Raw genomic sequence first — 10,827 nt, 5'->3', positions numbered from 1 at the left:
GGGAGCCCAAAGGGCCATTAAGGCGCCCCCAGCCCCAACTTCTCTCCAGGCTCCCTTCAAGCCTTACCCAGGATTGCTGTGGTTTCCTGCTGGCGCCTCTGGTCTCCCCAGCCGCGGCCCCCCCCAACACACTGCACTAATGGCTCAGCCTGGGCCCCCAGGGACCTTCCCTGCCCCCCAGACTGCTCCGCGGGCCCCCGGCCCCCTCACTGCTGTAACCCAATCCTCTGCGGCAGCTCCGGCTCAGCAGAGCAGCCTCCAGCATAGCGGCCCCTGCTTCCCACCTCGGCTGCGCCCTACCTGGTCTCTCCGGCCGCGCCCCCAGCCCCAGCTTGTTCCTGGAGACCGTCGAGCCAAACCTGCTGCCCCAGTGCCACCCCACCTCTCGGGCTGGGCTCCTCTCCCCCATCCTCTCCTCCCCTCGCTTCACCCGCAGTGACCCCCACCTGGCCACCCGAATCCTCTCAGCCCTTCCCGGTCCTCAGACTGACCCTCTTTCCTCCTTCCAAGCCCCTGCAGCCTGGTCACCGCTCCCCGGCCCTCTCAGGGTCCCCCACCCTGGGCCTCAGCCATGAAGCCCCATCCTGGGCCGCAGGAGGCCCGGCGGCCAGCTTCGGACATCCGCGTGTTCGCCAGCAGCTGCACCCTGCATGGGCTGGGCCACGTCTTTGGCCCCGGGAGCCTGACGCCTCGCCGAGGGCTGTGGGCCACCGCCGTGCTCCTGTCGCTGGCCGCCTTCCTCTACCAAGTGGCTGAGAGGGTGCGCTACTATGGGGAGTTCCACCACGAGACGGCCCTGGACGAGCGCGAAAGCCACCGGCTCACCTTCCCCGCCGTCACCCTGTGCAACATCAACCCGCTGCGCCGCTCCCGCCTCACACCCAACGACCTGCACTGGGCCGGGCCCGCGCTGCTGGGCGTGGAGCCCGCCGAGCATGCCGCCTTCCTGCGCGCCCTGGGCCAGCCCCCCGCGCCGCCCGGCTTCATGCCCAGTCCCACCTTTGACATGGCTCGACTGTACGCCAGGGCCGGGCACAGCCTGGAGGACATGCTGCTGGACTGTCGCTACCGAGGCTGGCCGTGCGGGCCTGAGAACTTCACCGTGGTGAGCTGGTCGCCGGCCCGGGGCCGCCGGGCACCCGGCTCGTCCCTGTCCAGGACCCGCCATCCCCCAGTCATGCCAGCCCAGGCTCCTCCAAAGCCAGGGGACCTTAACACCCATGCCAGGGACCCTTCCCTTCCCAGCCAGGCCACGGGGTCCCCACCCCACCAGGGCCTTTCTGTTCAGCCCAGGAGACTGTGCTCCTTGGGGTCCCCTCCCGGTCACTCAGCTGGACCGCAGTGTGCAAGGTCGTGATTCCCAGCACAGGGCACTCACCCAGGCTGGCTCTGGGCTCAAGTTCTGGTCTGTGGAGACCCTGCTGCTGGGGGCTCGGGGGAATCCAGTGGGACTACTCTAGGGCAGAAGAGCCCTCTGCCTGGGGGAGTCGGCTTGCTTTCCCTCTACCTCTTCAACGTTCTGCTAGTCCTGGAGGACGGCAACCGAGACCCCCTTCCTTTCTTGCCATTCTCCAAAGAAACACTTGTCCCATAGGCTGTGCCCTGGGCTGGGGGCTGGGGGGTCTGGGAAGGGGAGGAGGGGCTGGAGTGATGGGAGCCCATGAGGGTCTGACTCTATGTGCCGGTATGAGGGACGGACTGAGGGCACTGAGATGTGGGTTCAGTGGTCAAAGAGACCAAATGGAGGGCAGGGAGAGGAGAGGTCTCGTCGTTCTCATGTTTGCCTGGGTAAAAAGGCTGGCTGGGCTCCTTTACCCTGGTGAGGTCTGTCCCCTGTCTACTCACCCGTAGATCTTCACCCGGATGGGTCAGTGCTACACCTTTAACTCGGGCGCCGATGGGGCAGAGCTTCTCACCACTCCCAAGGGCGGCATGGGCAATGGGCTGGAGATCATGCTGGATGTGCAGCAGGATGAGTATCTGCCCGTGTGGAGGGACATGGGTATGGGGGCACACGGGTCAGGCTGGAAGGGTGGCACAGATGGGGTACAAAAGGCTCTGGGAAGGAGAGAAGGCACTAGGAAGGACCCCAAAGCATATCCTTTCCTGTGAGAAGGGGGTAGGGTTGGTTGGTCGCAGTCCTGGGGAGAGAGGGCTGCAGCAGGGGGTGTCCTGAGACACAGGCCTCAGGGTCCCCCTTTCCCCTTCAGAGGAGACCCTGTTTGAGGTGGGGATCCGAGTGCAGATCCACAGCCAGGAGGAGCCGCCCACCATCGACCAGCTGGGCTTCGGGGCAGCACCTGGCTACCAGACCTTTGTGTCCTGCCAGCAGCAGCAAGTATCCCCACCCCCACCCCCCCAAGGCCCCCAACCCCCCGTTCAGCCCACAACACCTCAGACCGTCCTGGGGGCCCCATCCCTCCACATGCCCGCACAATTACAGCTCACATTGTACCTGGGTGCCTCCTTAACCCAACCAACTACAGCTGAGCTTCCTGCCCCCACCCTGGGGCGACTGCAGCTCCGCATCTGTGGACCCTGACTTTGAGCCGGAACCTTCGGGTCCCCTGGGTCCCCCCAGCCCCAGCGCAGGCCCCCACCCTCCCTATAGTCTAATGGGGTGTCGCCTAGCCTGTGAGATGCGCTATGTGGCTCGGAAGTGCGGCTGCCGAATGATGCATATGCCTGGTAAGGGGCTGGTGGGGGCGGAGGAGGGGGTCCGGGTGGGGGCAAAGGAGCCTAGGGGGCCCTTCCTGAAGCTGTCTCCTCCCCCACCACCCCAGGCGGCGCGCCAGTGTGCAGCCCTCAGCAGTACAAAGACTGCGCCAATCCGGCGCTCGGTAAGGCGCAAACCTGTCCCGCATCCCCGCCCCTGCTGGGCTCCGCCCGCGACCCGGAGTGGCCCTGACCCAGGCGACTGTGGCCCCTAGACGCCCTGCTGCGGAAGGACGCGTGCACCTGCCCCAACCCGTGCGCCAGCACGCGCTACGCCAAGGAGCTCTCCATGGTGCGGATCCCGAGCCGCGCCTCCGCCCGCTACCTGGCCCGGAAACACAACCGCAGCGAGGCCTACATCGCGTGAGCCGAGCCGGCGGGGGCGGGGCGGGGCGGGCACCCTCCTGCGGGCGAGCCTTCGCGCGCACACCCGGCTGGGACACCAGGCTGCACATCACCGCAGGGCTCCCGGGCCTCTGGGCAAGCGCGCGAACCTTCTGACACCACCTCTCCTGCAAACGGGGGCCATGACGCCCGCCCCAGGGCTCTCAGGAGTCACAGACGGGAGATGGATCGCGCACCTGTTTCCTGCCTGCAGCTGGAGCCAGCCGGGGTCCAGCGAGCTTTCCTGTCCTCTTTTCCTCCAGAGACAATGTGCTGGTGCTGGACATCTTCTTTGAGGCCCTCAACTATGAGACGGTGGAGCAGAGGAAGGCCTATGAAGTGTCAGAAATGCTTGGTGTGTGTGTGTGTGTGTGTGTGTGTGCACGCGCGCCCACACAGGACACCCAGGAGTCTGGGGAGGTGTGGGCAGGGCATGTGGCTGTGAGCTGATGGGTAACCTGGGCTCTGCAGGTGACATTGGAGGCCAGATGGGGCTGTTCATTGGAGCCAGCCTGCTCACCATCCTTGAGATCCTGGACTACCTCTGTGAGGTGGGCCTGGGCCCCAGCTGGGGGAGGGGAAAGGAATCAGGCCATAGGAGGAGGATGTGCACTGGCCACTTCCCCCCACTGCCTGCCCCCAGGTGTTCCGAGACAGGGTCCTGGGATACTTCTGGAACCGAAAGCACTCCCAAAGGCATTCTAGCACCATTCGGGTAACAACCCCTTCTTCCTTCTTTGCCATCTCCAACATGGATGCTCAGCCCTCCCCCTGAAGCCTAGAACACCAGCCCTACCCAGCTGAGGAAAGACTGGTGGGGGAGGAGCATGCAGTGACCTTGGCTGGTCCTGGGAGGGAGGACTCCTCCCCACCTCTGACCCTTTCCCTCCCACAGCTTCAGGAAGGGCTGGGCAGCCACGGAACCCCAGGTCCCCACCTCAGCCTGGGCCCCAGGTAACAAGAAATGGCCCCCTATTTCAAGGGAGGAGGGGCAGGTCCCGTCTAGAGGGTGACATTCAGGTTCAGGGTGGCAGGGCAGTGGGTACGAGGCCTCCTGTCCCAGCGCTGTGGTCTGGGTCCCCCAGGCCTCCCACCCCTCCCTGTGCCGTCACCAAGACTTCGTCAGCCTCCCACCGCACCTGCTACCTTGTCACACGGCTCTAGACCCGGCGTCTGTCTTCAGGGTTGCACCCTGACATCCTGGACATGCCTCGCCTGCTCGTGTCTCTGCCATCTTCACCCCAAATAAAGTTCTAGTGCATCAGCCTCAGCTAGTTCTCTCACAGGCAGACCGGTCAGGCCAAGGTCAGCCCTACTCAGGCCGAAGAAGACCTCTGCCAGCCAGCATCCAGTGGGCAGTGTCTGAAATGTAGGTGGGTCCCAGTCACCCACCACAAATCTCTCCGGGAAAAAAGAGTAGTAAGAGGGTATCGGTCATCTGCAGCTCCGTGTGAATGAGCTGATCAGAATTGCATCTCAGAGAGAATGGAGCCCAAAGCCAGGTGTCATGGCAGAGAGGAGTCAGCAGGAGGACAGTTATGGTTGGGGTACCACAGGGAACAGCTGGAAGAAGGCGCTGCCCCAGAGCCTGGCAAGAAGTAGGGGAGCAGGCAGGGAGAGGACAGGAGGAACTACCCACTTCCAAGAACGCAAGCTGCTGTCCTGCCTGGGAAGACGTTCAGGACTCTTTTCTCGTATTTGAGACCAAGTGGCAGCATACCACCTGTCTCCATGCGAACGGCTGTTTCCCCAACCTCCCCAGAGAGCAGAGGGCCCAGCTCGAGACGGTGGCGGGGGGCCCTCCCTTCCCACTCCTGCCAGGAAGAATATGTCCCGGCCCCAACTACTGCCCACTGTCCCTGCTCTTTCTCTGTATCCCAAATATTGGGAAACTAGGGGCAGGGGAAAGGGGGTTCCTAATCTCACACCTCTCTGGGTCTCTCCTGGCCCCAGCCTGCAGGCCTGGGGATGGGGGGGCCGATGAAAAAGGAAGGGCTGGGGATGATGTACATGTGAGACAGGGAGAACCATGCAAAGGCCTGGTCCTCTTTTCCCCATCCTTACTCTGACACTGGCTGCCGAACCCCTCAGGACTGGTGCTCCTGGGCAGAGGGAGGAAGGGGGGTAGGTGCCAGCATAGACACGGGGGTGGGGGTGGTGCTGCCTCCGAGCCCAGCCATCGGGGTGAGGGTCAGAGCCTCCAGCACCCACTTCGGGTAGTGGAGCAAGGACTAGAGAGCTGGGCTGGGTCTGAGCTGGAAGCAAGGCCGTAGAGGGCGGTAAGGCAGAGCAGAGACCCCGGCCCCAGCCTGCCCCCTCTCAGAACCACTCTATCACCACATCAGCCAGACTGTGGGAAAGGAGCCAATTTATGAAATTAAATAAAGTCCATGGAGGGAGTGAAGAACATGGGCCAGGGCACCTCCACCCTGGCCAGGCCCAGCACAGCCAGGGCTCAGCACCCCGTGCATCCCCTGCTTTTCCTCCCCTCCCAGGAGGGGGCTTAAATCAGCCAGGCCCCAGCCTGGCCAAGGTGCTGGCACCTATGGGGGGCAGAAGTCGGAGAAGTAGGGGTGCTGCAGGGCCTCTTCTGCTGAGATGCGCTGGACGGGGTTACACTTCAGGAGGTTCTGAAGGCACGGAAGAAAGGCATGGAGGGTTCAGGCTGGGTCGACCACCTGGAGCCCCATGCTCCCTCAGCCCCCCTGACAAGTGTCTGGACCCCACCCTCTACCCCTGCCCTCAGTTACCTGTAGCAGGTCCCTCCCCGTGGCATTGAGCTTGGGTACGACATTCACCAGGGACGTTGTGGCCGGGTACATCGGGTAGGGCTGTGGGAGGGCAGGGAGAGTCAGACCAGAGGTATGGGGGCTTGGAGCTGCTAGAGCTGTGAAGTAAAAAGGACCCCCCCACCCCCACATTCCCCATGACACCTTATAGTCTGGCAGCTTGGTCATGGCAGGCCACTGCTCCTCAGTTGGTGTCCCCAGAAGCGTGTCCATGGGGTCAAGGATCACTCAGGTGGAAAGGGGCAGGTAAGGGGCTCTTCTCCTCCTGGGGGTGGGGGTTCCTCATGCCCATCCCCAGACCCCTCACTTGATCCCACAGCTCATGACAGAGGCCGGGCCCAGCACACCCATGGTGTCCCCGGTGCGCCAGGCACTTTACACATGTACGCTACTCTGACTTCAACCCTGATGTCTGCTCCTGATGACCCAGTCAGCCCTCTCCTATGCCCACAAATAATCCTGCTGCTGATTTTGGCTCCTTTGTCCCAAGGATTCACTTCTCAGCTGGAGGAGTATGCTCCTGGCTTCTTCCCCCAGGGAACCCTCCTTGTCTACAGGTCATATGCTCTCCAAGTGGCAGCCTCCATCAGGCCTGAGAACATCGGGGTGTCCACCACCCTCTGCCCTCCATCCCCTCGCCCAAAGCCATGTGCTATCCTGGCCCAGCCCATCATCACCCTCGCTTCTTGCACTCTGGAGCTCCACGGGCTTTTTTTTTTTTTTAAAGTAAACTCTAGACCCAACGTGGGGCTCAAACTCACGACCCTTGAGATCAAGAGTCACATGCTCTACCGACAGAGCCAGCCAGGTGCCCCCACCCCCCATACTCCCCTTCAGAGAGCTCGAGGGGAAGGGAAATGTCGAAGGATATCGGAAGATCCTCTTCAACTGGTCATCGACATCATTGCCAGGGAAAAGAGGCCGCCCGGCATTGGCCAGTTCTGGGAGAGGAGCAGGGTGTGAGAGGAGGGGGCACGTGAAGAACCCCTCGTTCCCATCGCACCCTCTGTGCTTTCCATCCCCATCCCCAAAGGCCTTCCCCAGAGGAGATACTCCAGTCTCTATGTGTCCACCTGAATGGGAGAGAAAGTGTCTCTGCAGAACCCCAGCTCGTCACCTGCGAATATGCAGCCGGCTGACCACATGTCGATGGATGTGGAGTACAACTTGGCCCCGAAGAGGACATCCGGTGGGCGGTACCACAGCGTGACCACCTGGAGAAGATCCCACCCACAGCAACCCCGCAGTTAAAGGACTGGGGAGGAGGGGCTCAGTCAGGAGGGGAAATAATGTTTTGGGTCCTGGAGTAGGAGAGGAAAGATGCTGGGAGGGGACCCTCTCCCTCCGCCCCATATCCCACACCTCACCACACCCCCAGCTCACCTCGGCTGAGTAACAGCGAACAGGGATCCCAAAGGCTCGAGCCAAGCCAAAATCAGCCAATTTCAGCTCCCCATTCTGAGGGGGGATGGGAAGGGACACGGAGAGGGGTTTTCAACAGTCTCAGGGCAGGCCCCCTGCCTCCGCCTCCCAGCCCAGCTCCCCTCATCACTTGTGCCAGCCAGCCTGTGACTTGAGCCTCCCCCGTCTCCCACCTTCTCCCCAGGAGGTACCCTGTTTATTAGGAGGTTCTGGGGCTTCAGGTCCCTGTGCAGCACGTTGCGACTGTGACAGAATCCCAGGCCTTTCAGCAGCTGGAAGAGGAATGACTGTGGGGGGAGGGAGGAGTAGGGGAGGGCATCAGACCTTCTGGATGGGAAGCCGCCCCCTGCGGTGGGCCACACTCCCCTCTTCACCCTCTGCTTTGCCTCAAAACCCCACCCATCTTTCAACAACATCATTCATTCGCTATGGAGGACCTGCTTTGTACTGTGCTAGGTATAAATAAGTGAACAATGCACGGGGGCCCCGGTCAGAATCTTTCTGGAACTTACAGCCTAGTGGGCCTTCTTACCTTCCCACTGATCTCTCCCCTACCTGGCCTCATGTAAGCACACACCTCGGAGCCATCAATATATATACTGTGCTATATCATTAATCAGCACTGCTTCCCCTGGAACCTGGCGCAAGGCACTTGGTCTTGGGCCTAGAACAGTGCCTGGCACACAGCAAAGCATCCAATAGGTATTTGTTGGATGAATGAATGAATGAATGAATGAACGTATCTCTTTGAATCTCATTTTTCATATCTCAAGTGCAAATCACATCACTGATATCAGAGTGTCACTGTCAGATCAAAGAGACCATGTGAAGATGCTTGCGAAGAGGGAGGCTCCTGGAGGGCAGAAACAGGGTTTTTTCATTCCCTGACATTCCAGCGTATCCCCGCTCAGGGCCTGAACTTGGTGCTCAGAGAGTGCAGAGACTGAAGACTGACTCCCACCCCGCCTCATTGAGTCTCCGGGATACCAGCCCCTCACCTTCACAATTTCAGGATCCAGGTCACCATTACAGCTGTCGAAATACTTCTTAAGGTCCTAAAAAGGGATGGGGGTGGGAAACGGGACAGAGTTTAACCTAGTGTGGGCCCCTATGCCCTCCCAAGGCTACTGTCCCCCAAGTCCCCCTTTCACCTGGTCACAGAACTCAAAAACCAAAGTCAGCTTCTTGTCGCTATGCAGGACATCATGAAGCCTAGGGAGGAGGAAGGACTCAGTCAGGCAGGGCTGCAAATTTCGGCCTCATGTCCCTATATCAGCCCAACCCTGATCCCAGTATCAGCCCAGCCCATCTCTGAAGCCCCCCCCCTCCAACTGACCGCACAGGCAAGGAGGACCCTGCCCATCTACACACCTGACGATGTTCTTGTGCTTCAGCTCTTTGAGTAGGCAGATTTCCCGAAGGGCTGAACTCGGCACTCCCTACACATGGGAGGGGGCCGGGCGGGCAACAGTCACATCCCACCCAACCTGGGCCCTCAACCCCCTCCCTGGCCCCAATGTCCCAGTCCTACCTCATCATCGTCATCCAGCCTCACCCGTTTCAGAGCCACGATCTCATGGGTCTCCCGGTTTTTGGCCTTGAATACTGTTCCGTAGGTGCCTAGAGGAAGAAGGTCAGGAGTGAGGGTAAAAGATGGGACACCCTTCCCACCCCAGGAAGTCCCTGTCCGGCGAGCAGGCAGCGTGGGAGTGTGTTATTTGTGAAGCCTGGAGGAATAAGGGGAGAGATTCAGGGTGAAGGCTCAGCATGGAGGAGCTCTGAGGGAGGATGGGGCAGAGAAGGTGCCTGCAAATGGCTCAAGGGTGTCTGCAGCAGGGAGAGGCTGCAGCTGCCGGGGTAAGGAGATCTGTAAGGAAGGCGGTGCTTTCCGGAGGGTCTGGAAATAGGGAGCAGGCCTGGGAGAAGAGTGAGGGCCGGCAGAAATGAGGTCGGAGGTCTGCATCGACAACTGAGGCTGTGGGGTGGGTGAGGCTCTGCAAGTGGTGCTGAGGCTAGGGGCAGGAGATGCAGGAAGTGCTAAGGTCGGCAAGGAGGTCTCCAGGAAGTGCTAAGGCTGGGAAGGGGCGTCTCCGGGAAATGCTAACGGGAAGGATAGGTGTCTGCAAGGAGTGTTGAGCTCGGGGCCAAGGCTGCAGCCAGGGCTGAGGTCGGAGCCTGTGGGTATTGCTGACGGGAGAGGAGCCAGGGCTGCAGGAATGCTGAAGGGTCTGTAGAGGAAGATCTTGCGGGAACATCTCGTAGTCCCATTACCTTCCCCAATCTTCTCGAGTTTCTCGTATTTCTGCATCGCGGCAGCCGCGGGGACCCCTACGGGCCCTGGGTTCTAAGACTCCGGCCCCGGCGTTGCAGAGGAGGCGGCACCCCAGCCTCCGGCCCTGCCCCGCCCTCCTGCTGCGCATGGGCTTCTGGGGCATGTAGTACCAAGGATGGCCAGATTTCCCAGCAACGTGCGGGGCATTAGGGAACAAGAAGACTACAACTCCCAGCAGGCTGCGCCAAGGCTCTCTGCAGCACTCGCCTCCCGGGACTCTGGTTCGACCGCGGAGGAAAACCTTGGACTTCAAGTCCCAGGAAGCATCGCGTGTCCGCTTTCCGGGCCTCAGCGCCGTAACGCCACGGCTCCCAGTGTGCCCTGCTCTGGTTATTCCTTTCTGTGATCACAACCTTCTTTTGAAAAGGGCCTCTCTGGGACTAAACATTCCAGAAAGCAGTAGGGTGGGGGTGGGCGCTCTCTGGGGTTTGGGGTTTGGCGGCCTGCATCCCGGGCCCGGATGGGTGCGCTCTGACCCGGCTGATGGTGTTGAGGTTCCAACGACCTCCTGACAACCGCAGTACGGATTCCCACCTCTCCCCAGGCCACCTGGAGACCTCAGGATTGATTGGGAAATGGCTCCGAGCCATACCTTGATGACGACTTCACCGGGACCAGCTGAACCACAGGGCTGGGAAGAGAGGCAGGTGGGCCCCTGGATTTAACGTACGCCCGAGACCCCTCTCTGCCCTTTGAGCCCCGTTTGTCGTCTCGGAGCCCATCCGACTCCCCCTGCTCGCAACACTGTGACGTCCCGAGGCAACCTGGCTAGAACACTGGGAGTCCCTCCACACCAGTCTGGAGAACCCGGGCCCACCGGAGTCAGCCAGGGTGTGGCCGAGGGCTGGCAGGTTGGCTACCGCCCTCAACAGACAGAAGCACAGACAGATGCCACCCTTGGAGCAGCCTTGACCTCACCCCTGCAAGAGTTGATTATAGATTTTCTTGCGCTCCTCTCTAATTGTCTCATGATTGCATTCTTGAGGGCTGTGAACTGGACAGAAACGGCCCGAAACAGCGCTCCTCAGCACCAGAACCATAGTTGGTGATAAACATTTGTTAATTAACTTGTTTATATCAGAACGTTCTCTGCATACACGATGCTGTATTTCACGTAGTGGCATATTAAAAAAAGAAAAAAGTATACTATTTATTTGGAAGAATTTATAATTTAGTTGAGAAAAC

General features: G+C 60.6%; 2 protein-coding genes across 3 annotated transcripts; one reads left to right on the top strand and one right to left on the bottom strand.

The window, feature by feature from the left end:
* The first annotated feature begins 266 nt into the window (after positions 1–266).
* On the top strand, positions 267–4,455 carry ASIC3 (acid sensing ion channel subunit 3). Of its 2 annotated transcripts, XM_064575734.1 has the most exons (12): positions 267–1,105; positions 1,852–2,002; positions 2,211–2,338; positions 2,487–2,688; positions 2,784–2,840; positions 2,931–3,078; positions 3,363–3,454; positions 3,571–3,650; positions 3,743–3,814; positions 3,995–4,053; positions 4,095–4,108; positions 4,185–4,455. In XM_064575734.1, exons 1-12 carry the CDS (start codon positions 572–574, stop codon positions 4,346–4,348), a joined length of 1,701 nt encoding a protein of 566 aa, XP_064431804.1. In that variant the 5' UTR covers positions 267–571; the 3' UTR covers positions 4,349–4,455. The 2 variants fall into 2 exon arrangements, with proteins under 2 accessions (XP_064431804.1, XP_045720015.1); XM_045864059.2 differs by lacking the exon at positions 4,095–4,108 and having other exon boundaries at positions 4,185–4,412.
* Positions 4,456–5,454: 999 nt separating this feature from the next.
* CDK5 (cyclin dependent kinase 5) lies at positions 5,455–9,736 on the bottom strand. Its single transcript, XM_045864061.2, has 12 exons — positions 9,582–9,736; positions 8,842–8,930; positions 8,682–8,749; positions 8,462–8,522; positions 8,309–8,365; positions 7,502–7,597; positions 7,272–7,346; positions 7,006–7,102; positions 6,760–6,829; positions 6,033–6,093; positions 5,850–5,930; positions 5,455–5,729 (listed from the first exon to the last, which is right to left on the bottom strand). The coding sequence occupies exons 1-12, from the start codon at positions 9,616–9,618 to the stop codon at positions 5,643–5,645; spliced, it is 879 nt and encodes a 292-aa protein (XP_045720017.1). The 5' UTR covers positions 9,619–9,736; the 3' UTR covers positions 5,455–5,642.
* Between the last annotated feature and the right edge of the window lie 1,091 nt (positions 9,737–10,827).

Source organism: Mirounga angustirostris, unplaced genomic scaffold (assembly GCF_029215605.1).
Source record: "Mirounga angustirostris isolate CCGP_5_RB_7025 unplaced genomic scaffold, mMirAng1.0.hap1 SCAF_12, whole genome shotgun sequence".
NCBI lineage: Eukaryota > Metazoa > Chordata > Mammalia > Carnivora > Phocidae > Mirounga > Mirounga angustirostris.
This window is presented reverse-complemented; position numbering and strand designations above follow the sequence as displayed.